At 41.3% G+C, this 21,971-nt stretch overlaps 1 protein-coding gene across 2 annotated transcripts in view; it reads left to right on the forward strand.

The window, feature by feature from the left end:
- The window catches only part of LOC138761507 (breakpoint cluster region protein), a 294,540-nt gene that overhangs the window by 132,220 nt on the left and 140,349 nt on the right, over positions 1–21,971 (forward strand). For both annotated transcript variants that reach the window (XR_011356352.1, XM_069933745.1), the window contains exon 9: positions 2,092–2,213. Coding sequence is in view for 1 of the 2 variants with exons in the window: in XM_069933745.1 (XP_069789846.1) it covers positions 2,092–2,213 (122 nt within the window). In the remaining variant the exon portion in view is untranslated. The remainder of the gene's footprint in view (positions 1–2,091; positions 2,214–21,971) is intronic.

Here is a 21,971-nt window from a genome sequence, read left to right on the forward strand (position 1 = left end):
TGGTGAAAGATGTTGTGATCAAGAAGCAACAATGAAGTGCTCAGACCCTCATCTTGGGCCCAGACTCCGCAGTCGCAGGATTTTAAAATAAACCAAAACAAAATGCTTCGACCTTATAGTCTAGGCCCAAGATGGTGCCACCTGTGTTCGGCAGAGGCCTTGAAAGGTTGCAGATCCCTGGGTAGCAGATGACTGGCTCAGGGAACCAAAAAATAGAGTGGTGGGAACATTCCCCATTTGAGAAGGAGAAGACAACTCACGGGACGGTTACCACAGTGGCGAGAGGATCTGGGAGCAACTGCTGTCAAGGGACTCACACCAGGCAGCGGATTGGCTCAAGACTGGGGTACCACATATTGGGACCGGGATGCCAGAGGGTGCTGAGGACTTCCTGATCATGTTGGAGATTTGCATCTAGACTATTGTGGATAGTTTAGACTGAAGGCTGTGTGGCTGCTGGAGGTGAACCCAGGAACATTAAGTGACTCTGAGGGGACTCTCTTTTGCTTTTCTTTCTTTGATTGTAAGGGTGGTCAGGCAATTTCTGCTGATGGTGAATCTTTGCCTTATGGCAGCCTAAAGTGAATTTCATGTAATATTACATGTGTTTTATTACATGACAATAAAAGAATCTTGAATCTGACAAATGGTTTGCAGGCCCAAGAACCTGTTCTAACTTTGGCCCAAACATTGGGCAAAAAAGGAGCTGAATTCCAACGACGTTAAGGCAAACGTTGCACATTAAGGAGCTTGAAGTCAGTGGATAAGAAAGAACTCTCCACTTCAATTTCAGCTCCAGGTCACTGCAGCATTTATTTCTCTGAATTCAAAGACTTCAGCAATGATCTTACTACAACACAAAACTAGAGAGGAATCCCATCAGTCCCATTCTCCTCATTCCCTGTGGCTTACTTTTTTGTCTCTCATGTCTTTAATTATTCTACCTCTTGTGTGTAGAGGGATAAGGGCCTAGTGGTCAACTGCCTATGACATAGGAAGAAAGTTCAGTACCCATCAGAATCCCACAATGTCCCAGGGAGAACATGCAAATTTCATACAATAGCAGAGATTAGGATTGAATCCAGGTCCTGGAACTATGTGACGGGTGCAGCAACTGCTGCTCTACTATACCTTTTCTTCAATGTCAGGAGTTACAAATAGATCCAGAGCACAGTTTCATTTCCAGTGTGTGGATATTGAAGTAGTCGGGCATAGGCGAATAGATGAAACTTCGTATTCATGCTACATAAATGCCAGGCAATGATAACCTTGAACAGAGATTCCTTGTAACTCATCACCCTTCATAAGAATCCTTGTCGGGGACATCACAGGACAAGTCATAAAATATAACTACAAGAGCAAATCATGCTATTGAGAAGTGAATTTGGTCACCAATAAAGTGATGGGATTCAAGTGGCCACACACACACACACACACACACACACACACACACACACACACACACACACACACACACACACACACACAAACCCACACACACACTTTCTCTCTTCTCTCTCTCTCACACACACATATACATGATTTGTTCATGATAGTGATTTAACCTCCCTCTTTCTCTTCTCACCTTACAGCTGTTTAAAACCCCACAAGCCAAACTATAACCTCATATTTGTTTCTGTCATGGTAATTTTCTGGATTATTATTCTTATTATTTGTTTGTAATTGGAAAAAAAATGTATGTGAGGTTTTTATTTTTGAAAAAATTAACAAAGTTAGTTTTAAAAATAACCAGCACTGACCCTACACATCAACTTTTGCTCCAAGGGCTTATTTAGTTTGGCTCATGTCTGTGATATCCATAAGTGATTATCCACTCTCTGAGGGTAGCCCTGGGTTTTCAACCCATGGGCAGATCCTGAGATTAGAGAGAAACCTTTTGAATATTGGTTGTCTTTTGTGTTTAACTGAGAATGCATATTATGCCTAGCTTTTAAACCAAAGAATAACCATTTTAAAAACATTATATGGAAACAAATATTCAAAATTAACGTGCTTTAAACACCAGAAACACAGACAATGTAGAAATAAAGCTCAAAGTCTTTGTTCTAACAATCTTTCTGATTTGTGCAGCATCGACAGCTTATAAAGGACAGCTTTCTGGTTGAACTTGTGGAAGGTGCTCGGAAACTTAGACATGTTTTTCTCTTCAGTGACCTCTTCCTCTGTGCAAAAATGAAGAAGCAAATAGCAGGGTAAGAAGTCAAGAAATTGGTGTTTGTCATTTCATATTTTCCAAACTTTTATGTTAATATTATGAACTAGCCAAAATATTCCTGCTATTGTAAATGGTTTTATTTTGCCTGAATTATTTGGCATAGACAGAACACCACAATGAAGTAGATTCTATGCAATAAAAGATGCAAATGCATTGCCCTGTGCTATGATTTTTTTCCCCCCCTCAACCCTAAACCTAATCATAATTCTTTAGTGCAGCTCCCCTGTGGGATTTGAATTCATGTCTCCAGCTCAAAACTTGAGGCTTTTGGATCGTAGTCCAGATTCTTAATGCATTGCCCTGTGCTATGATTTTTTTTTCCCCCCTCAACCCTAAACCTAATCATAATTCTTTAGTGCAGCTCCTCTGTGGGATTTAAATTCATGTCTCCAGCTCAAAACTTCAGGCCTTTGGATCGTAGTCCAGATTCTTAAATGATAATATAACCATCTGATGCTATTGATAGCTGGAGGTGCCTTGCCAAACTAATCAGCTTTTACGAATTAGCCTGGAGAACAAACCATGCTATGGAGCATTTGCACATTTCTCTCTCACAAATAATTCTATGGTCCTGCCTGTGATCAGGATCAGTTAATTCAGCCCTGGAAAATGGAAGTTATTATGAGCTTGTAGCATCTCCTACTGCGGAGCTACGGAATAAAGAAATGTCCACTTGGTGCGAGGGTGAACCAATAAACTGATTTTATTGTTTGAATTCACCGCATTGCGTGAAGGGGACGCCTACTTTAGTTGACGTGTGTGACAGCTTCTGGAAGTGACATCAGCACGTTGTGGCATCACCCCTTGGCCGGCTGTACGCCACCCGGCAGCGGGGAGTTTCCTTAGTCTACACGTGGTGTCAACCACGGGCTTCTTGGTAGTGAAGGGGGGCCCCACGCCATCTTGGGTCGGCTGACTGGTGCAGTGATTCGGCCCATCTAACTGCAGGGTTGCTCGGCCTGCTACACCATCCCCCTCAGAATCGCCACCGCCTTCTGAGCAGGTTAACTTAGTCTCTGGGCAGTTGGCCTCTGCACCTGACCTTGGGGTCTGGGGCCAGCAGGTCTGAGTCCAGATACACTGTCTTGAGGCGATCGATTGTGAATCTGTCCTGTTGGCTGCCAACGTCCGGTGTAAACACGACACCGTTTCTCTGTAGCACCTTGAATGAGTCTTCGTATGAACACTGTAGGGATGTTCCTTGCTGTCCTCTCCGCACAAGATGTATTGGGTAGACTGCAGGTCCGCAGTTACGTGGCTGGGTAGCGAGCAGTGTCGAGACGGTGGCGGGGGTTGGGGGGGTGAGGCGTTCACCCGCTTGCACTCTCAACCTCTGGAGGACGTCTAAGGCACTTGGCTGTGGGCTGGGGGGGGGATGGTGGGGGGTTGAAATGGATGTTCCCGGGAAGGGTGAGTGGGAAACCATACACCATCTCTGTAGACGAGGCTGGCAGGTCCTCCTTCGGTGCAGTGCGGGTGCCTGAGCTCCCAAGGGAGCTCATCCACCTAATTTGGGCCTTGCAATTGGACTTTCAAGGCGGTCTTCAGGTGGTGGTGTGAATGCTCGACCAGGACATTTGCTTGAGGCTGATAGGCCGTAGTGTGGTGTACTTTAGCTGCTGTAGAACTTAGTCAGGTTCAGAGCGAGGGGGTGAACTGAGCCCCTCGGTCCGAGGTGATGTGGGTCGGGGCTCCAAAACACACGACCCAGGTGGATAAGAAGTCTCTGTGTCAACTAGGAAATCCCTCTTCATCCATTGGTCTCTGAGGTAGAGTAGGCCTTTAAGAGCACCAACCACCGAGGCCACTATTGGCAGCCAGCTTGCCCATTTCCCGTCAAAATGTTAGGTTTGGTGGTGGGGTAGGAGCACGGGAGGGGTGGGGGGTGGGGAGTTGCACGGCCAGGCATTTCGGTCCCATCTGTGGTGATAGAAACAGTATTCATTTTGTTTCTCTGGGTGCCTGTCACATTGTGGTTGTGCTGCAGCCACTGCTGGGGGGTCGGCGGGGTTGTAGAGGTGGTGGCGCTGACAGCGTAGATGGGCTGCAAGTGGATGGAGCTCTGCCGTGGGGTGTGGAAAAGTCCATCTGCCTCCTTGGTTACCAAGGACCGCTGAAATCCATGTCGGAAACCACTGAGGATATGTGTACCAGCAGCTTGGAAAGGAACAGGCCCTCAAAAAGGAAAGAGTCTGCTAGGGCCACCATCTCATGCATGAGCTTGGAGGGGTTCCTGTCACCTAGGCCCTGCATGTTTTAGATGCAAACGGCGCGTTTGGTGCCGGCTTAGTTCTAAGGAGTTGAGGAGGAACTACTGGAATTGTTTGTACTGGGTTCTCCATGAAGGAGCTTACTTTGGCTATGGTGACGGCGCCCAGCACGCTGACGACATGCCAGCGACATGGTGACCTCTGAGATGATTCCCCTGATGTGAAACTGGGACTCAGCCAGTTCCTGGGCTAGTTTGCCCAGAAGGTCAGCAAATGCATGCCCACTGCATTGGTCACAGCCATTGCAACTATATTAGTAGCAGTATCCTGCATCCTGTTGTGTTCGATGCAGGTTCCAAAATGTTGGAACCGTTGGGGTCACCACTGTAGCATCTGCTATGCCATAGCTACAGAATAAAGAGATGTCCACTTGGTGCAAGGGTGAACCAATAACTAATTTTATTGTTTGAATTCACCACGTTGCACAAAGGGGACAGCCACTTCCGGTGATGTGTGCACCGACTTCTGGAAGTGACATCAGCGTGTTGCGGTGTCACTCCTTAGCCAGTGGTACACCACCTGGCAATGGGGAGTTCCCTTCGTCCACACATGGTGTCAACTGTGTGCTTCTTGGTAGTGAAGGGAGACCTGCGCCATCTTTGGTTGTTCGACTGCTGCGGCGATTCAGCCCATCTAACCGTGCGGTCGTTCGGCCCACTACAAGCTCCTGTTTTAGTAAAATGGGGTTGTCACTGTAAGGGATAGTATAGACAGGAGGAACTGAATGGTCACAGTTAATATTTCACATAAGCATAGTCACAGCCCAGTCATAATTCGATATATTGGAAGAACCGTGGGAAGGCTTGTCACAGACTGTTCCAGAATTCAATACATTTGCAAAGACATCGTGATTTTGCAAAGAGGAACCATTCTGAACTTTGGAAAGGAAACAGCTTTTTGAAGCAGCTCTTGTGGTCAGCGATTTTTGTGGAATTCAGAGCAAACCTGATCAGTGAATGACTGAGCCTTTTCGATGAATTAACCTGTGCCAGCAGGTTCTTTTTGGGAAGCAAAGTGTTGTAGATGTCCGTTGTGGGCTCCCAATTATCTTTTCTATTGACTTCACTATCCTAAAGTCGGTCTGAGGTGGTACAGCTTCCAAACCAGGCGGTGGTGCAGTTGCATGGGATGCTCTCGATACATCCTCTGTCAAATGAAGGGTGGAGGGTGGGAGATGGACTTTCCTCATCCTTCACAGGAAGTAGAGGTACTGCTGAGCTTTCTTGGTTATGGTGCTAGTGTTAAGGGACCAGTGAGATTCTTCGCAAGGTGCACTCCAAGGATTAGGATACTCTTGACAACCTCAACAGTAGAGCCATCAATGGTCAGCGGAGAGTGCCCACCTAAAAACTGAAGTTAACATTCAGCTACAGGTTGTTGGCTCTGCACCAGTCTGTTAGTGTTTGAACCTCATCTCTATGTTGACTCATCATTCTTACTAATAAGGCCCACCATGGTCGTGTCGTCAGTGAACTTGATGATGTGGCTCCAGCTGTGTTTGCTCCACAGTCTTGGGTCAGCAGAGTGAGCAGCAGTGGACTTAGCTCGCAGCCCTGGGGGGCCCTTGTGCTTAGTGTGATGGTCTTGAAACTATGTTGCAAGTTTGCAAAGCACTGTCAGCAGAAATTGAAGTACTGTAAAATCCCCCGTATCCAGCACCAGGATTAATAGATGCCGTATAAGCAAGTTTTCTGGTTGCTTGAGACTCGCTGTTAAAATGCCTAACTAATATACCTGCATTAAGAATAAACAGTTAGGAATTTATAGGCCTCCTTTCACAAATTTCCATGTTAATTTACCTAAAGAAACCCTCGACATCTTGCACTTCCAAAGAAACATTCTTTTATCTTTATTCTTGAAAAACTTTTTCTGGGAATAGTAATGTTTGAATGAGATATTGTACTCTAGGAAATATATTTGTTTTAACACAGTTTTCTCTGCTCAATAACACCATCCAAATCTTTTCCAATTTTCTTGTGAATAATTCAATTTATATACATTTTTTGTTATTATTTACCTGTATCCCTAAAATTTTATTTCATTCACCGGCCATTTAAATTGGGTATCTCTTTGGAACTGACTATAATTCCCTCTAGAGAGGGGCATAATTTCATTTTTGTCTCGATTTAGTTTATAACCCAACACTTTCCTGTATTCCTTCAATCTTAAATATAATTTAATTGTGTCTACTGGTTCTGTCAAATAAATCAAAACATCATCAGCAAATAAATTAATCTTATATTCCTATTGATTAACTTTAAATCCCTTAATATCAGGATCAGATTGAATTAATTCTGATGGCAATAAGGGTCTACTAGATCCAGTTAACTGAAATGGTGCAGAGACCTGCCCATTTGTTAGAACTTTAGCTTTAGGTTCATTATGTAAAGCTCTGATCCAATATCTGTTCCAACCCATTCTAATCTATCAAATGCCTTTTTTGCATCTAAAGCCACTGCCACACTTAAATCTCCCCTCTTTTGTGCCTAATGTATTATACTAAGAAGTTTAGTTTCAAACCCTGCCTGATCCATATTTATCAGCTTTGGTAAAAAGCTTCCAAATTTTAAAAATTATTATAATATGGCTCAAATAAGGTTTCTTGTTTCAGTTTTTCAAGAGGGAGAGAAGATAGCATAGATTAAAATAGAAATTGATAGAATAGGAGAGAGAATACCAGAAGATTTTATATATAAATGGAAACTGAAATTAATATCTGATGAGAGGGAAACCCCTTTGTTGAAACATTTGATTAATACTTGGAATAAGATAAACACTGAAACTGGAACGAGGTTGGGGTGGGAGTGGTTCTGTTATCTAAAATGCCTCTGACTCAAAATCAGACTTACTCCATTTATAATGGGTAATCAATTTTTAAACATTTGGTCTCATAAAGGAATTACATACACAGAAGATTGTTATGAAGAAGGAAATGTAATGTTATTTGAACAATTAAAAAATAAATACGGGATACAAAACAATACACTTTTGTTATTATCAATGAAGGGCATATAAGAGATAAATGAGCTCCAACAATGTCATTACCAAAATGTAGTGATGTGGATTCATAATAGACATAAAGAAATTTACTTCAGCCATGTCAGTTTTATTGCAAAAGGAAACAATGAAGCAGCGGATTCATAGGTACAGACGGAGATGGGAGGCAGATTTAAATATTAATATTGATGAACAAAATTAGTTGGAATTATGTTGAGATAGTGTGACAAATACAACAAATGTTAGTTATAGATCAGTTCAATGTAATTTACTACATCAATAATATCTTACACCACAGAAATTAAATAGATTGAAGTCAGATTTATCAGATCAATGTTTTAGATGTGGCCAGGAGACAGGTACCTTTTTACATTCTACTTGGTTCTGTCCTAAAGTGAGACCTTTTTGGATAAATTTGGGAATTTTTTTAGAACAAGTTACAGGCACTAAATTTCCACAAAATCCAATGTTGTTTTTATTAGGTAATATTATAGGGATAAGACTGAAATTGAAATTAGCTATATATCAAAAAGAATTTGTAAAGATTGCATTGGCAATAGCAAGAAAATGTCTCACGGTAACGTGGAAATTGGACTCTTGTTTAGGTATGGAGCGATCGAATGCAGAAATGCATAGTTGTGTTCCCTTTGAGAAGATTACTTTAAATTTAAGAAACAAATATGATTTTTTTAAAATTTGGCGCCCATATTTACAAACTGTAGGAATTAATTTATAGATATATTCCCTAAACTTGGAGAACCTCCTTGGAAGAATTTTTAAAATGTAAATGGTTAGAACCGTGTGGTGGGTGGTGTCTTCTTGGCAATTAGGTTTCTATACTTATTTGCTTTTCATTTCTTATTTCTTTCTTTCCTTGGGGATTTTTTTGTTGGGGAGGGGGTTTTGTACCATCATGTATAATGGAACTGACATTAATATTTGATTATTATATTTTGTATTTTGCTTTGATTACATGTATGGATGAAAATTTTAAATAAAACATTTAAAAAAATAAACTGTTTAAAAGACAAGAGTGCTACACTGAATATGTAAACCTTAAAGCATTTAATTTATTTTCAGTCACATTCTTTGAAATAGATAATTACTCCCTCCCAAGTTTACAGATAAAGTCTTATGAATACACTTAATAATATACAAATAAAGATTCAAACACAACTTTATTCAAATAGGTTCTATTAGAAAAGCTCGACCACAGCACTCCACTGGCTGAATGTTTGCTCCCAAAGTTGATATGTTGCCTCAGAGAACATTTACTTTTACAAATTTAAACTTTTATTTTAATTTTATTTATTTTCTTTTAATTAATTTATTTATTTTCCTCAAATTTTTTTGTTGGTTGCTGTTTGCTTGAATTCTAGAGAAAGGGAGTTTTACTGTATTGTGTGCTGTAATGCCTGCCACCTTCGAAGGAGGTCATGGTTACACTGGAGAATCACCAGCACATTGTTTGGATAAGAGGGCTTTAATGGTGAGAGATTGGTAGGCTAGGTTTGTTTTTTTTGGAGTGACCTGATCAACGTATACAAGATCAGGAGAGGTATAGATCGCATAGATAGTCTGAACCTTATTTCTTCAATGTGAGTAACAAAAACAAGTGAACATAGATTCAAGCTGAGAGGAAGCTTTCAAATGGGATTTGTGGGATTTTTTTTACATAGAGTGGTTGATTTCTGGACCTCATTGCCAGAGGAAGTGGTGGAATCAGATGCAAGAACTGCACAGATACATTTAGCCAGTCATTTAAATTGGCAATGCAGAGAAAGAGACAGTCCAAATGGAGGTAACTGAGATTAATGTTGATGGCTAAAAAGGTCGCATGCATATGGTACATTTTGCGGCCTGTTTCTCTGCTCCACAACCCTATGATATATTTAGAAGCCTTGCAATTTTAAAAGCAAATACTGTACATTGCTATCCCCAGTTAAAATGTATGCCAGGGCCTCAAAAAAAAACAGATGTAAATATCTTAAGACACTGAATATCATTTCCCAGTTTTCTTTGCCTTAAGGCATGGTGCTGGAGGACGAAAAATTGCTGATGTGATTCCAATATTTTGACTTCTTCCAGCCCACGAGCCTGTGCTGCCTAAATAACCCCTGCAACAAACTAACCTACTAACCCTACGCATCTTTGGAATTTGGTAGGAAACCGCAGTACCCAGAGGAAACCCATTCATGTCACAGAGAGAATGTACAGACTCCTTACAGACAGCGCCGATTGGAACCTGGGTCGCTGGAGCTGTAATAGCATTGTGCTAACCGCTATGCTATTCATGCAGCTCCTTTGTTTCTCTTGCCTCTCTCTCCCTTTGGTACCTGCCAATCAACTGCCTCTGTCCTTCACCCCTCCCTAATTCACCAATCCCACTCTGGCGGTACTCCAACCCCTCCCACCCGGTTCTCATTATTTTTAACAAGCTAAGAAGAATCATTGAAAGAGAGAACTTATAATGGAGAACATATGGAGTTTTCAAAGTATAACTTTGGACAAAGTTATACCTGATGGATTGATCAAGATGGCAAAACCCCAAGAATCCAAGGGAATATGATAATTTGGATTAAAATTAGGTTCAGTGATAGAAAACAAAGAGTGTTGAGGATTTTGTTGACTCAGGAGCTTCATTCACTAGGGGTTTGCCTTGTTTTTCAGGAAATGTTTTGGCCATAATTTAAGAGTTTGCTAATAATAATCTTTGCATTGTGGGGATCATTGATGAGAAAGTTCAATGTTATAGAAAGGCTATCAATAAACTTGTTAAGTAAACACAAAGGTGTTTTAAAATAATTAATTCTGGAGGCATGTGAGAAGTGTGAAGAACCGGATGTTGGAGTTCCTGTTCACAAACTCCTGAAAGTAGCAGGAGAAAACCTGTGGGTGGGGGGTTTAGAAAATGAGCAAAATATTTACTTTCTTTGGCTGAGGCATTCAAGGCAAGAGTTGGCCATCGATGTAATAACTACTTAGTGCCATAGAGTTATGAAGTGAAAATAGGCCCGACTTGAACATGCTGACCAAGTTGTCTACCTAACCTCATCCCATTTGAGTGCATTTAACCCATATCTCTGTAAATTTGTTCCTGCCTATGTTTCTGTCCAAATGTCTTTTAAATGTTGAAATTGTATTTTCCTTTCACCACTTTCTCTAGCAGTTTGTTTTATATACCCACCACTCTACGGGGAAAAAAAACACACCTGTCAGGTCCCTTTATTTAAGTATTCCACCTCATCTAAACATTACAGACTTTCCTGTACAAGGGAAAAAGAGCATCGATCTTATCTATGCCCCTCTTTAATTTAACTGTGAACATCCTTTGTTTTTTTTTTTAAAAATTATTTTTCACACTATGAATCATACTAACCAAAATACACACAAACATTTTCCTCTTGAATATACACGGTGTCATTTTCTCCCCTTTTCCCCCCTCCCTTCCCTCCCTCCCCACCCACTCAATGTTCAACATATATGATACATTAAACCCATTAAACAATGTCATCACACAATGAAAATAAACAAGATAATTGAGTCATCTACTTTTACATACTGGGTCAGTTCATTTAATCTTCTTCTGTCATTATAGGTGGTGGAGGTCCGCGGTCGGACTTCTCTGTTGTTTTCCATGTACGGTTCCCAAATTTGATTTGAATACTGTGATGTTATTTCTTAAATTATATGTTATTTTTTCCAATGGAATACATTTATTCATTTCTATGTACCATTGCTATATTCTCAGGCTATCTTCTGATTTCCAGGTAGACATAATACATTTTTTTGCTACAGCTAAGGGTATCATAATAAATCTTTTTTGTGCTCCATCCAAATCGAGGCCAAGTTCTTTACTTCTTATATCACTTAGAAGAAAGATCTTTGGATTTTTTTGGTATGTTGCTTTTTGTGATTTTATTTAATACCTGATTTAGATCTTCCCAAAACTTTTCCACTTTCTCACATGTCCAGATTGCATGTACTGTTGTTCCCGTTTCCTTCTTACAGCGAAAACATCTATCTGATACTGTTGGGTCCCATTTATTTAACTTTTGGGGCGTGGTGTATAGCCTGTGTAACCAATTATATTGTATCATACGTAACCTTGTGTTTATTGTATTTCTCATATTTCCGGAGCATAGCTTTTCCCATGTTTCATTCTTTATCTTTATCTTTAGATCTTGTTTCCATTTTTGTTTGAGTTTACAGCTTGTTTCCTCGTTCTCTTTCTCTTGCAGTTTGATGTACATGTTTGTTATAAATATTTTAATTGTGTCTGTAATCACATATTCAAAATTGCTCCCTTCTGGTAACCTCAGCCTGCTTCTTAATTTCTCCTTCAAGTAGGTTTTCAGTTGGTGGTATGCAAACATTGTACTGTGAGTTATACCATATTTGTACTTCATTTGTTCAAAAGATAATAAATTATTTCCCGAAAAACAATTTTCTATTCTTTTGATCCCTTTTCTTTCCTATTCTCTAAAGGAAAGGTTATCTATTGTGAAAAGGATTAGTTGATTTTGCGTCAATATTAATTTTGGTAGTTGATCATTTGTTTTTTTTTCTTTTCTACGTGAATCTTCTTCCAAATGTGGAGCAGATGGTGCAGTACTGGTGAATTCCTATATTGCACCAGCTTTTCATCCCACTGATATAGTATATGTTCAGGTACCTTCTCCCCTAGTTTATCTAGCTCTAATCTGGTCCAATCTGGTTTTTCCCTTGTTTGATAAAAATCTGATAGGTATCTTAATTATGCTGCTCTATAATAATTCTTAAAGTTTGGTAGCTGGAAGCCCCCTTGTTTGTACCATTCTATTAATTTATCTAATTCATCTCAGTTTCCCCCCCTCTCCATAAGAATTTCCTTATTATTTTCTTTAGCTCCTTGAAGAATTTTTCTATTAGGTGAATTGGTAACGATTGGAAGAGGTATTGTATCCTTGGGAAGATATTCATTTTAATGCAATTTACCCTTCCTATCCGTGTTAGTGTTAGTGGTAAATCTTTCCAATGTTCTAAGTCGTCTTCTAATTTCTTCATTAATGGCTGATAATTTAATTTGTATAGATGGCCTAGATTATTATCTAGTTGAATACCTAGGTATTGGATTGCTTGTGTTTGCCATTTAAATGGTGATTCTTTCTTAAACTTTGTGAAATCTGCATTATTCATTGGCATCGCTTCACTTTTATTTGCGTTGATCTTGTACCCCGATACTTCTCCATATTCCTTCAATTTCTTATATAATTTTTTTATTGATAATTCTGGTTCTGTTAAGTATACTATGACATCATCTGCAAATAGATTGATTTTATATTCCTTCTCTTTTATTTTTATCCCTCTTATTTTATTTTCTGTTCTTATCAGTTCTGCCAATGGTTCTATAGCTAACGCGAACAATGAGGGAGATAGTGGACATCCCTGCCTAGTTGATCTGCTTAATTTAAATTGGTTTGAGAAATATCCATTTACTGTCACCTTCACCAATGGTCCCTTATATAATGCTTTAATCCAATTAATATATTTCTCTGGTAGGTTGAACATTTGTAGTACTTTAAATAAATAATTCCATTCTACTCTGTCAAAGGCTTTCTCTGCGTCTAAGGCGTCTTGTTTCCTTGTACTGCATGGATTAAGTTAATGAACTTACAGATATTGTCCGTTATTCGTCTTTTCTTAATAAATCCAGTTTGATCTAATTTTACTATTTTTGGTACATAGTCGGCCAATCTGTTTGCTAATAGTTTAGCTATTATCTTATAATCTATGTTGAGTAAAGATATTGGTCTATACGATGCTGGTGTTAGTGGATCTTTCACCGTCTTTGATATTACTGTAATTATTGCTGTTTTGCATGATTCTGGCATGTTTTGTGTTTCTTCAATCTGGTTCATTACTTCCAGGAGAGGAGGAATTAATAAGTCTTTAAATGTTTTATAGAATTCTATTGGGAGTCCGTCCTCTCCCGGCGTTTTATTGTTCGGTAGTTTTTTTTAATATATCCTGTATTTCCTCTATTTCAAATGATTTTATTAATTTGTTTTACTCCTTGCAATTTCAGTAGTTCAATTTTAGTTAGAAGCTCCCCTATTTTGTCTTCTTTCCCTTTGTTCTCAGTTCGATGTAGTTGCTCGTAGAATTCCTTGAAGTTTTCATTGATCTCCGTTGTGTTATATGTAATTTGTTTGTCCTTTTTCCTTGATGCCAATACCGCTCCTTTAGTTTGTTCTGTCTTAAGCTGCCAAGCTAGTATTTTGTGCGTTTTTTTCTCCTAGCTCATAATATTTCTGTTTTGTCTTCATTATGTTCTTCTCCACCTTATACATTTATAATGTTTCATATTTTATTTTTTTTGTCCGTCAATTCTCTTTTTGTTGTATCTTCCCTTGTTGCTAATTCTTTTTCTGTACTTTCCAGCTGTTCTATTTCCCGATTGTAGAACATCCTTTGTTAATGGGAAAACAGTCCCGAACTACTCAGTCACTCCCTAAAACACGTTCTCCAATCCCAATTTACTTAGATTTTCAGAAGAACTTTGACAAGGTGACACACATGGGGCCACTAAACAAGTTTGGAGCCCATTGTATTCCGGGAAAGGTACCAGAGTGTATAGAAGATTGGCTGACTGGCAGAAAGTCAAGAGTGTGAATAAAGGGGACTTTTTCTGGCTGGCTGCTGGTGACGAGTGATGTCCCGTAAGGGTCAATTTTGCGTCTGCCATTTTTCACGATGATTTAGATGATGTAATTGACAGGTTTGTAACCAAGTTTGCAGATGAGATGAAATTAGGGAGAAGGACAGGTAGTGTTGAGGAAGCAGCATCTGCAGAATGACATGAACACATCTAGAGAATGGGCAAAGAATTAGGAGATGGAACACAACATAGGGAAGTGTATGGTCATTCCCTTCGGTAGAAGGAAAAAGAAGTGGTCTATTTTCTAAATGGGGAGCGAATTAAAAAAGCAGAGGTCCAAGGGGACTTGGGATTCCTTGTGCAGGATTCCCTAAGGGCTAACTTATAGTCTTAGTCAGTATCAAAGAAGGGAAATGCAATGTTAGCGTTCATTTTGAGGGAACCAGAATATAAAAGCAAGGATGTAATGCTGAGGCTTTATAAGGCATTGGTCATACTATATTTGGAGTATTGTGAGCAGTTGTGGGCCCCATATCTAAGGAAGGATGTGTTGACATTGAAGAGGTACAGCACAGGTTCTGGGGATGAGAGGGTTAACATCTGAGGAGTGTTTGATAGCTCTCAGCCTGCACTCACTGGAATTTGGAAAGGATGCTGGGGAATTTCATCAAAACGTACCAAATATTGAAAGGGCTGGGTATAATGGATGTAGAGAGGATGTTTCCAGTAGTGGGGAAGTCTGGGACTAGAGGTTACTGCCTCAGAATAAAAGACAATCCCTTTAGAACAGAGATGTGGAGACATTTCTTCAGCCAGAGAGTGGTGAACCTGTGTAATTTGTTGCCAAAGACGGTGTGGCAATTGTGTGTTTCATTGGGTATATTTGAAGTGACGGTTGATATGTTCTTGATTCGTAAGGATGGCAAAGGTTATGGGGAGAAGGCAGGAGAATCTTGAGAGGAAAAATACATTAGCCAAGCTTTAAATGGCAGAGCCAACTCAATGGGCTGGTAGGTCTAATTTGGCTCCAACGTTTTATGGTCCCAGCAACAACCTTGTGAATATTTTCTGTGCTGTCTCTAGCATAATTATATCCTCCCTATTGTATGGCAACCAGAACTATGTATAATATTCCAGGTGCTGTCTAACCTACCTTGTGCAGCTGTAATCTGCCATCCCATCTCTATGGAGACTTTGGTCAGTGCAATTCAGGAAGGGTGTGAGGGCATAAAGAGGTCTCTGAAGGTGGTGCCAAGGGTCAGAATTATGGTAATGAGGAAAGTCTCCAAGTTGAAGTTTTTTCCTTGAAGCAAAGAAGAACATATGGAAAGGCATAACACAGGGACAGGCCTTTTCGGCCAACATCTGTTTACTGATCCTTCTTTTCTTTGGCTTGGCTTCGTGGATGAAGATTTATGGAGGGGCAATGTCCACGTCAGCTGCAGGCTCGTTTGTGGCTGACAAGTCCGATGCGGGACAGGCAGACACGGTTGCAGCGGTTGCAAGGGAAAATTGGTTGGTTGGGGTTGGGTATTGGGTTTTTCCTCCTTTGTCTTTTGTCAGTGAGGTGGGCTCTGCGGTCTTCTTCAAAGGAGGTTGCTGCCCACCGAAATGTGAGGCGGCAAGATGCACGGTTTGAGGCGATATCAGCCCACTGGCGGTGGTCAATGTGGCAGGCACCAATAGATTTCTTTAGGCAGTCCTTGTACCTCTTCTTTGGTGCACCTCTGTCTCGGTGGCCAGTGGAGAGCTCGCCATAGAACACGATCTTGGGAAGGCGATGGTCCTCCATTCTGGAGACGTGACCTTCCCAGCGCAGTTTCATCTTCAGCGTGGATTCGATGCTGTCGGCCTCTGCCATCTCGAGTACTTCGATGTTGGAGATGAAGTCGCTCCAATGAATGTTGAGGATGGAGCGGGGACAACGCTGGTGGAAGCGTTCTAGGAGCCATAGGTGATGCCGGTAGAGGACCCATGATTCGGAGCCGAACAGGAGTGTGGGTATGACAACGGCTCTGTATACACTAATCTTTGTGAGGTTTTTCAGTTGGTGGTTTTTCCAGACTCTTTTGTGTAGTCTTCCAAAGGCGCTATTTGCCTTGGCGAGTCTGTTGTCTATCTCGTTGTCGATCCTTGCATCCGATGAAATGGTGCAACTGAGATAGGTAAACTGGTTGACCGTTTTGAGTTTTGTGTGCCCAATGGAGATGTGGGGGGGCTGGTAGTCATGGTGGGGAGCTGGCTGATGGAGGACCTCAGTTTTCTTCAGGCTGACTTCCAGGCGAAACATTTTGGCAGTTAATGTGTCTGTCTACCTCTGAAATGATCCTATCATATCTGATCCTATCATATCTGATCCCATCATCTCCACTCACAGCATGTTCCAGGCACCCACTACACTCTGTGTAGACAAAAACTTACTTTGTTCATCTCTTTTAAATGACTTCCTTACATTTTGCCATTTCCACTCTGGGATTAATGATTAATGCTGGTGTGGATTTGCTGGCTTGAATGGCCTTTTTCTGTGCTGTTTGAGTTTGACTCCGAATTTCGGTAAGATTTTCCTACTCTTAATCATATTTTGTGTAACAAATGGCTGATGTACCATTTGAATCAGCTGTTGTACTTGCATTTTGGCATAAATAATGTATACTGTACTTGACTTGGGCATGTACTGGACTTTACAGTGTGATGAATGCTGTCCGCTGTTGTGTTAGAAGTCCAGGAAATATGTGGTGACTCAGCTGCAAGATGGTAAGCCACAAACTTGAATGAAGCATAAATCACATAGGAACCGCAAGAGACGGAAACAGTTTTAAATAGGCTCTTAATGTGTTTTGTGCAAAGTCTGAATATTATTTCCGACTTGTGAAAAATGATGTCTAAATTAGTTGGAAGGAATTGTACCTTGCAGCTTTCTAATTTAATAACAATTAGTGCAATCAGTAAACCAAACACCAAATCCACTTTCTGTTGTGGCAAGTGTTATGGGCCCAGAGGACCCCAAAACCCGGCAGTAATAGAAGTTCACCAAGACAAACGTTCACTTAAACAAAAGATGCTTTTAATTATCATTAAACATGAAAACAGGATCAAACTTTAACATTACTATTAACTTAACCCACTTCTAATTCTAAGCGCACGTGTATATAATGTGTGTTTAAGTTTTAAAAAGTTCTTTGATTCACAGTCCAATCTTACTTCTCATTCCTCCAAGTTAACTGGTTGCAGGCAATTCCTATACTGTGCACAGAATTTAATATTTATAAAGTTCATCAGGCTTTGGTGTTTGAAAGGTAAATGGTTACCACTCAGGAAGGTTCTTGTCATTTTTGAGAGAGAGATTCATTGTATGCTGACACCCAGAAATTATTCCTTTTTTAATCAGCCTCTTCAGTGTCTTTTCGAAGAAACTTGCCCCCTCAGGGTTTTCCAGATGATTACCTCTTTCTTTCAGTCACCACAGTGTTCCTTTCTGTTTCTCTTATTTCAAGTGAAACATTATACAGCCAGTCCTCTCCTCTTCTATGGACCACAAGGCCTTTGACCAGGCTGAACTAAGAACTCACAACCCATCTTCAAAATGGGTTTTTTCCACAAGCTTGCCAGCTTGTCCTGTTCCAGTCCCAGCTGCTGCTGCTGAACTGTAGAACTGAATTCTCTTTCTCTCTCCCTCCCCCCCCCCTCTCTCTCTCTCTCTCTCCGAGAAAACCACATGACCCTCTTAGAACAGCAAACTGCACTCAGAGTGCGGCACTGGACCCAATCTTCTGAGTTTATTCATCTGTGGCTTTCCAAAACAATAATCCATTACTCCAATTAACACCTACTTGTGAAGTCCTTATAGGCATTCTTCAAAGTTTTTGCAAAGGCACCTGGAGCCTGGACTGCCTGACTTGAGCAGAGTTCTGGCATTTTAAATGAGATCTGTTTTGAAAAAGATTTTGTATTTGACCTACACTAAAACCTCCCACAATTTATCTTCTTTAAAACATACCTATATACAATGTAAAGTATTACATAATCTGTCACACGAGGCTGCACAATGTATGTACCTACTACTTTACTACACGTGGACTATACTCCAGATGTAGTTACACCTGTACTACATGGGTACTAGACTCCATGTGTACCTACATCTACTACACGTGTACTAACTACTACACAAATACAACAGTGCACATGTACTTACAACTGTACTACTGGTATTTATTTCCACAGGAATAGAATACAAGAGGAGGGATGTGATGTAGAGGCTTTATAAGGCACTGGTGAGACTTCACTAGGAGTTTTGTGAGAAGTTCTGTGCTCCTCATTTAAGACATTGAAGAGGGTCATCATATGAGACGTGTTTGACTTTGCCTTTATTCGTTGGAATTAGAATGAGGAAGGTTCTCATTAAAATATTTCACTTATTGAAGGCATGGACAGGTTGTTTCCCATGATGTGCATTTCGGACAAGAGGGCATAATTTCAAGATTGAAGGGTGCCCGCTTAGAGAGGATTTCTTTCAGCTAGCAGGTGGTATATCTGTGGAATGTGCTGTGGCTGTGGAGGCCAGATCATTCAGTGTATTTAAGGCAGTGTATTTAGGCTCTTGATTAGCTGGAGAATCAAAGGTTATGGGGAGAAGGACAGGCAGTGGGGCTGAGTGGGAAAATAGATTAGCTCATGATTAACAGGCAGGGTAGACTCAATGAGCTGAATAGCCTATTTTTGCACCAATCCTCATGGTCTATGGTCTTGCATGTGCACTGCACCATATGTACTTGCATGTGTAAGTACCATTCCTTTCTTGCAGTTTCTCTGTCTCCATCGCATCTTCTCCCAGGAAGAGGTCCTCCATGTCAGATTATTAGAGATATCCTCCTCCTTCAGAGAACATGGTGTCTCTTCTACCACCATCTACTTGGCCCTCCTCGCATCTCCTCCATTACCCACGTCTTCCCTGGCTCCATCAGGGCCCAAGTGTAACAAGGTCAGGATTCACCTAGCACCCCATTAGCCTCCACATCCAATGTCTCATCCCGCACCGTTTCTGCCATCTACGATGTGATGCCACCACCAGGCACATCATCCCTTCTCCTCCCCCTTTGCTTTCCACAGGGATCACTCCTTCCATGACTGCTTTGTCCACTTCTACCTTCCAGCCAATCACTCCATTGGCACTTCCCCTGTGACCAAACCAAATGATCTTTTTGCACCCATACCTCCTCATTCACCACCATTTGGTGCCCTAAACATCCTTCCAAATGAAGCAAAACTTCACGTGAATCTACAGTGGTCATCTACTGCATCTGGCGCTCCCATTGTAGTCTCCTCTACATCATTGAGGCTGGACGCAGACTGGTAGAACACTTCGTTTAGCACCTTGGCTCTTTCTGCTGTCATAATATGGATTTCCCAGTAACCACTTATTTCAATTAACTGCCCCTTTGCCAACATGTCTGGTTTCATGCACTGCCAGACTGAGACCACCCACAAATTGGAGGAACAGCACCTCATACTCCGTCTGGGTTTCCTTCAACTGGGTGGCATTAAGGCCTTTTCATAAAGTGAAAAAGCCTAAGTGTAAAGGTGGAGATTCTCTGCCCTTACATCGGAAGACTTCCCTCCATGAATACAAGCCACCAACTGCAGTCCCTCTCGGGGGAAGGGTCAGCGGCAGAACACCTTGCATGAATGTAATGCTAGGGACGGGCTGATGACATTGCGGTGATGTCATCAGCCTGAGATGCAGGAACGGGATTTTTAAAACACTGACAGCTCGGCCTGTATGAATGACCTCGACTCTGCAGGCGGCGTTAGGGCACCAGTTGCCCCTCCTCCACCGGCTCCGGAGGGCGCTAAGAGGTGCCGCTCAACAGGGATGCGACGCAAGACCAAGTTTTTAGGGCTGCTCCATGAAAGGTGAGTTAATGTTTTCCCTCCACACTTGTAGCCGGCCTCCAGGTGGAGGCTTGGCATGAAAGGGCCTATTGACTTCTCCAGTTTCTGTGAGTCAACACCCCATCTCTCTTCTTCTCTTCCTCTCTCTCTCTCTCTACCTTTCCTTTCTCCTGGCATCTCCTCCATATCCAATTACCACCTTTTGTCTGTTGGTGTGTACTCCTCCCCCTGCTATTTCTTTTCATCAGCACTGCCTACTTGAAGATGAGCTCAAGCGCAAAACTTTGGTTATATTTCTTTACCTCCTATGGATGCTCTGAGACCAGCTGAGTTCCTCCAGCATTTCTGTGTTTACTACAATCACTGCATCTGTAGACTTTTGTGTTTCACTGTACACGCATCTGTGCACTTACAACTGTATTGCACATGAACAACACAACACAGTACTTAAAACATCAAGCAAGGCAGGCCAGTGTTTCAGTTTCAAAAGTATTAAATTGCTTTTAACATTTCTGGTTACTTTGAATGAAGACCAGTATAGAGAATCAGCTAAAATAACTTTACAAAGAAGTAATGCTGTCTGACCTACTGAGCATTCAAGCAGGTCACAGGGTAAAACCCTGAGACAACTTAAACATATGTTAAAGGTGAGGGAAGAGGTTAAAAGAGATGTGAGGGCAAATCTTACTGTGAGTGGTCGAAGCCTGGACTAGGCTGCTCAGGGAGGTGGTGGAAGCATTTGAGAGGTTCAATAGGCAGGCAAAGAATAAAGGGAGACGGATTATGAGCAGGCAGCAGAGATTTAATTTAATCTAGCATCATGTTCATTACAGACATTGTGGTCAAAACGCATGTTCCTGTACTGTACCGTTCTATTTCCGAGCAGGTTCTGTATTTGCACATAAGAAGGATTTGTTTTAAGATCAGCAATACTATTTTAGAAAACAATTCAAATTTTGTATTCGTTCAGGAGATGTGGGTTCACAGGCTGAGCTAGCATATAATTGCCTCTCATTAATTGCCTTTTAGAAGGTCACGGTGAGCTGCTTTCTTAAACTGCTGTGATCATTGAGGTGTTCTTTTATACCAAATGCCTTGATCAACAGTAGTGAAGGAATAGTGATACATTTCCTTCAGGCTAGCTCGTGACTTGGAGGGCAACTCAATTGTTTTTGCTACCTTTATCCTTCCAGGTAAAGGTGGTGGGTTTGGAAGGAGTTTCAGGGAATTGCTGCAGTGCATCCTGCAGATGATACAAACTGCTGCTCCGGTGCGATATTGATGGAGTGAGGAAATGGTTGTGGACAGGGTTCCCATCCAGTGGGCTATTATGTCCTATGTGGTGCCAAGCTTGTTGAGTGCTCATGACTCATCCTGGTAAGTGGAAAGTGTACCATCACACTCTTGGCTTGAGCCTTGAAGACGGTGGACTTGCTTTGAGAAGTGAGGAGGTGAGTTTCTCACCTCAGTATTCATGCTCTTGTACACTTAGCTCCTCCAATTCAGTGGTGACCCTGAGGATGTTGATAATGAGGGATTCTCTGAATGTCATTGCCACTGACTGTCAGAGAGTAAAAGCTGGATTTTCTCTTGTTGGACATGGTCCTTGCCTGCCACTTGTGTGGCATGATGTGACTTGCCACCTATCAGCCTGGGCCTGGATATTGTTCAGGACTTGCATCATTTGGTTATGGCTTTCTTCATTATATGAAGTGTTGCAAATGGTGCTGAACATCCCTACTTCTGAGGCAACAACTGGAGGAAGATCATTCATGAGGGTGGTTGGGCCCAAGGCACTACACTGTGGAACTCCTGCAGAGAGCTCCAGGGGCTGAAATGATTGATGACGCAACACCACAACAATCTCCCTTTGTGCGGTGTGATTCACCATTGACTCCAGTTTAGCTAGGGCTCCTTCATGCAGTTACTATTACTTCTG

The sequence above is a fragment of the Narcine bancroftii genome, chromosome 4 (genome assembly GCF_036971445.1).
Source record: "Narcine bancroftii isolate sNarBan1 chromosome 4, sNarBan1.hap1, whole genome shotgun sequence".
Classification (NCBI taxonomy): domain Eukaryota; kingdom Metazoa; phylum Chordata; class Chondrichthyes; order Torpediniformes; family Narcinidae; genus Narcine; species Narcine bancroftii.